General features: G+C 60.5%; 1 protein-coding gene across 1 annotated transcript; it reads right to left on the bottom strand.

Annotated features, from left to right (window-relative positions):
* Positions 1 to 1,244: 1,244 nt before the first annotated feature.
* MIND_01284500 (uncharacterized protein) lies at positions 1,245 to 2,699 on the bottom strand (the record flags this gene model as incomplete). Its single annotated transcript, XM_037369315.1, has 2 exons — positions 1,245 to 2,427; positions 2,482 to 2,699. 2 exons carry the CDS (start codon positions 2,697 to 2,699, stop codon positions 1,245 to 1,247), a joined length of 1,401 nt encoding a protein of 466 aa, XP_037214521.1.
* Between the last annotated feature and the right edge of the window lie 2,626 nt (positions 2,700 to 5,325).

Below are 5,325 nucleotides of genomic sequence, written 5' to 3' on the forward strand. Positions count from 1 at the left end.
CCGGCCGGGTTGTCAGCACGTCGCTGTCAACTGTCGCTGATCGGCGGAATGCGGCACCTGATCGACGATCAATAATTTTCATGCGGCGTCTTCCTCATGCGCGGGCTTATAATCCAAACAATTTACCGGCGGCCGCACGTGCCGGAGCCGATGTGGGTGTCGATGTCGATGTCACTGTTGGTGTCGATCGTGCCTGCGCACTTGCATTCGATATTGGCGTGCCAGCCGAGCCTGCTACCCGGTTAGCGGTCAGCGCGATTTGTCAGCGCTGGGCGGGATTGGCGCACTGCGACTGTGGTTCCGTTTACCCGCATCTTCTCGGAGAACTGCCCGTCTCCTTTGTCCGTGTCTGTGGCCCGCGCGTGCCTAATCGGGTACCTGCGCCACCACACGCGAGACGTCGAACCGCTGTGCTTCGCACTACTTCTCTCCGTTCCAACTCCCTTACCGCGGCTGGGAGCGTATCCGGCAAGCCGGGTTGCTACACCTCTGGGTGCGTTCCCGGCTTGCCGGACCGGGCGACGCGGGTTTCGGCCACGTCTTCGTTTGACGCTTGATCGCCTTCCTTGCAAATTATTCTGCATGCAACACACAACGAGCAACGAGCTTAGGCCCAGGCCTGGCCCTGTTGCACTGGCAGCATGAAACGGGGGAGGAAGTCCGCGCGTCGACTTGCTGAGCCTTCTTCCCGGCGTCTTACTTTCGACTCCGTTGCCATGGCCATCCGATCCAGCAGCGGACCGCATGAATTCAGACTGAATGCGGCACGTCAACAAGCGTGCGAGTCTGCGTCGGCTAACATATCTGTGCAATCTAGCGTGTTGCGTCCAGCGTCCCAATCCGTCGTGGACTGCGTGCATCGACGTCAGCGTTTCCCGGCTCGGGTCCGATTCAGCATTTTTACTGATTTGCAGCAGCGCCGGCCAATCGCGTAGCCCCACCCACTCTCGACTCGCGAATCACCGTAACCCAGGACGCCACACTCGAACTCGACGTCGTCTTCCACTTAAATTCAAATCGCGCTCGATTGGGGACGTCTGTGCACATGGCCTGTGCAAATGCGGGCAAGTTCCCCATCGTTGCTGTCAAGCGGCGAATAAGTTGTCGAGCAGGAACGAGGCATCGTCTCTGGTATTTCACTGTCAATGGAGTTGCGATATAAGTTAGCTAGCGGCTACAGTACAGCTGGCACATGGGGGGTAACTACTTACGACGACACGTATGAATGAATTAGGTAAGAGGTATTAGGGATATACGAAGGACAGAAATGGAACAAGTGTAGGTCGTGAGCGAAGAAAATGGGCTGGAGTTTTAGATTGATGTATTAGAAGCGTTGGTGCTGGTTGCCGAGGGCTTGCGCGATGGACGACGAGCTTCCCGTGCCCATTCCGCGCCTGCTGGGGTCGAGCGGGGGGGAGGAGTTGCGGCAGCAGGGGCCCCGGCCCGGTGGGGGACGATGAGTGCGAGTGGGCATGCGGCTGAGACTGCGAATACCCATGCGCCTGATGCGAGCCGTGGTGGGCATGGCCCGGTTGCCCGCGGTAGATCATGCCATTTGCGATGGACGCCGAGCGTGTGCGATAGGGCGGGGCGGACTGGGGCTGCGTCTGGTGGGAATGGGAGTGCGACTGGTGGGAATGGGGATGGTGCAGCTGTGTCGCGTGTGCAGAGATGGGGAGGCCATAAGCTGGCGCGGGAGAAGACGATTCCCAGCGGCGGTCAACTGGGAACCAGTCCTGCCGACTGTCGAGGTCGAAGCCGCCATTGCTACTGCTAGCCGCCCCGCGATAATAGTCCATGCCGGTAAAACTCGCCCCAGCATAGGCCGAAGACGCCGAAGAGGTCGAGGGGGAGGAAAAGTACATCGCAGAGCCGGGGGTGGACGCGCTGGCGGTGCTAGGCGGCGACATGTAGTTCCGGGAAGAGGGCTGGTCATTGCCCAGGCCAATGCCCAGCCCCAGGTTGCTGATGCGGGGCTCGCCGATGTGGCGACCGTAGCGCGTCGCCGCTGAGGCTGGCATCCCGCGGGCTTCGGTGTGGAGACGCAGAAGCACGTCTGCCCCGTCCTCTCGCTTTTGACCGTGAGGGCCGCCTGGCAAGGACATTTCGTCAGCAGACAAACTGCGCGGAGGATGCAAGTCGGGGGACAGCGAGCTCAGACTGCTGCCTGGGCTGCTGCTGCGTGGAGAGCGAGGGTGGAGGGAGAGGACTGGGGGAGGAGGGGTTGGCGATGTAGAAGACGATGATGACCCAAAGCCTGTCATCGCCGTTGACGACGACGAGGCGAAACCGCTCATGACTTGCAGCCCGCCCGGGACGAGGGTATCGACGGTGGCTACCCGTTGGACTCGCGTTTTGCGGCGCTTCTTGTGGGGGGCTTGCCGGCGCAGCTCTTCCGGGTCCCGGATGTCGAAATGGAGGCGGTAACTGCAGATTGGTCAGCGCTGCGCCTACGAGAGAAGGAAGAGTGAGTGGACGCACTGTTGCCGCAAGTTGTCCTTCCGCGAACAACGTGTCGTACAGCCCGGAAACGAGCAGACGAAGTTCATCTCCCCCGTATGGACTCGCACGTGCCGCGAGAGGTGGCCGCTCGTGGAGAAGCTCTTGGCGCAGTACGCGCAGCGATGAGTCTTTCCTGGACCCGTGTTGGATGGCGGCGGGGACGGTGTCGAGGAGGTGGTCGTTGAGGGAGAAGTCATGATGGATAACGGGGAAGGTTAAATTGGGGTGGTGTCGACTGGCCCCTTTCGGTCTGCGGCGTTAGAAGACCAAGACGAGGCAACCGATGGGGGTGGCAGCGAGGATAATGCGTGGATGGGCGCTGGCGGGGAGCGAGGCGGAACAAGGGCGCGGGAAGCGGGTAGCGGGTAAAAGGTGCAGCCAGCGAGGCGAGAGAAAGAAAAACGCGTCTACCTCCGGGGGCGCCATTTCATTTAAGGCGATCTGACACACGGGTGATACACCGATGGCATCAGCTGCCAACCCACCAACACGCCAACATGGTGCCTTGCAAATTCGGCCCGATGGGGCTGATCTGCGTGGCAGAAAATCACGATCCCGGCGAAGGGGGTGTTGCGTAAGCAATCGGCGGTTATACTGGATGCGATCGCGATGCAGCCACGCGGGGGCGTGGTCACCTCATAAACAAGCCAATACAGCTGACAGTGGCGCGGTCACGCTCGCCCGCCAAAATGAAGAGAGTGATCGTGAATTCGTTGACATCGGCCGCCGTGCGGGGGATCGACCGACGCCCACCGAGGGGAACGGGCTAGGGAAATGGGCAGCGCTTTCCATATACCGAGCACTCGTGGCCTTGTGTCGCGCGGCAACCGTCGCCCCAGACCTCCGCGCGGTCTTCCCAATTCGCGTGCTTACATACGCAGCACCCTAGACTTTGTCGGACCTCCGGTGCGAGTGCCCCGCTTCGACGACTTCGAATTTCGAGTAGGTGGGGCGCCAAGCGCCCAGGCCTCCGCCATATGTCACGCTGCGCTGGCCCGCCCGACCCGCACAGGCGTGATCGTAACACACGACTTGTCGTAGCGCCAGCGCAATAAGAGGAAGGGCAGGGCCAGGCACGGGAACTGAAGGAGTATGGTCGCCGGCGTGTGGTTGGTGGAGCGCAACGGTCGCTGTGGAATGTAATTGCAACAACTGCGCGCATGTGACACGTGCTGAGGAGCAGGAGTAGGTCGCGTAACGTCAGCGCCGATCTCGCAAAGGAATTCCTCGGGGAATTCGCTAGGGCCAGTACCATCGTCATGAAGTCAGGGAAAATTGCCTACGGGAGCCTATGGTCAGCCTCATCCCTCCTCATCCGAGGCCAGGACAACCCCCCTGAAGACCATCCTGTGGCGCTTAAGCAGGCATAAGACTGGCAAATGCCCAGTAGGTGCAACAGCCAGCTAGCAGCACCCTCAAACGAAAATAGCCCCCACGTGGCCGGCGATCGAAGAAGATAGCAAGACGCCGCGCCGACGACAATGGCGCTTGATCGCCCGAAACGGGCGTGTCCGGTAATCCGAATTCAGGGACGTAGTGCAGCCTGCTGCGCCTGCAATAGTGCAAGCGCCATCGATAAAGCCAAAAGGCCAAGCGTCGGAAGGCCCAAGGTTGCGATGTCCGATTGGATACGGATGACGCAAGTGCATGTGTGCGAGGGGGCAACCCGCTGCGCGATGGGGAGAGCGTGTTGTTGCGGGACAGTGAGGGGAGGGAAGGTGGAGTTGGCGCGGTTATAAATACCCAGACGACGCGGATCATGACCGACGCGGGGCGGGATTCGGGAAGCGACGTCGACAGCGGCGGCCGCGCTGTCTTCGCCAACGACTGCCGTCTGCGGGGCCCGTGTAGGGATTGGCGCCAACGCGAAACTAGGGCCCACCCTAACGTAGCAGGAGGCTAACGCGTATCTACGGCAACCACAAGTGCTCGTGCTCGCCACGTGGCGTCGGAGCGGCTGCGCGGACAGAACCGTCGTCCACTGAGGGCTAGTCGGGGCAAGGCGCGAAGCAGGACGAGACGATGGTGTGTTGCTGGGAAGGCGTCGATCGGAAGAAGGTGGATCGAAAAAATGGCGTGCTTTTCCGCAAGCTCCAATGCAAAATAGAGGCTGTGTGCAGCGGACGGGCCGAAACGCACTCTGTTCTCCCGCTGACAAAGTATTTTTGCAGGTGTTTGAGGGGACATGGGACAAAATCGCCTTCTGACCGATCCTGCTCCAAAGTAGGGAGGACAAAGGAGTGTGAGGAAGTGACCAAATCATTTCGGAGTGTGCGCTATCCGTAGAATTGTGCGCCGTTGCTGCGGAGAGCAGCTGACAAGACGCAAGATCTGTAGAATTCCGCAGAAGATGAAGTGCCAACACATCTGTGCCAGCAAGATATCGTCGCCGAGGATGTTTGCATTTAGGCGGTAGGCAGGGCGAAGACACAAAGAGTTTTAGAGCAAGTAGAAGCGTATCCAGAGCAATGTTCGGCGAAGAGAGCGGTACCGAGCAGCGACATAGCCAAGTAACCACCGGATGCGGGACTCGCGGCCACTCGTCTTGCCCAATCTGGAGCACAGGGCCGTCAGGAGCGACGCAGGTACGGAAAGAGCTTGCGAATAACAGTCAGGAGGCGCTGCACCGAGCAGTGGGTCCGCAGCGGACAATAACATGTCCACAGCAGCGGAGCGCAAGGAATTCCAGGGACGCGGGGCAGGCCGGGGCGGACCCGGTTTCTCCCGGATCTGCGGCCCCACTTACGCTAGGCATCCAGCTCGGGTGAGGGCTCGTCCAGGGAGGCGGTGAAGCGCGGACGGCGGGTCGCAAGAGCCTTTGGG

Source organism: Mycena indigotica, assembly GCF_014461135.1.
Source record: "Mycena indigotica strain 171206Taipei chromosome Unknown Mind.scaff0013, whole genome shotgun sequence".
In the NCBI taxonomy this organism is placed as follows: domain Eukaryota; kingdom Fungi; phylum Basidiomycota; class Agaricomycetes; order Agaricales; family Mycenaceae; genus Mycena; species Mycena indigotica.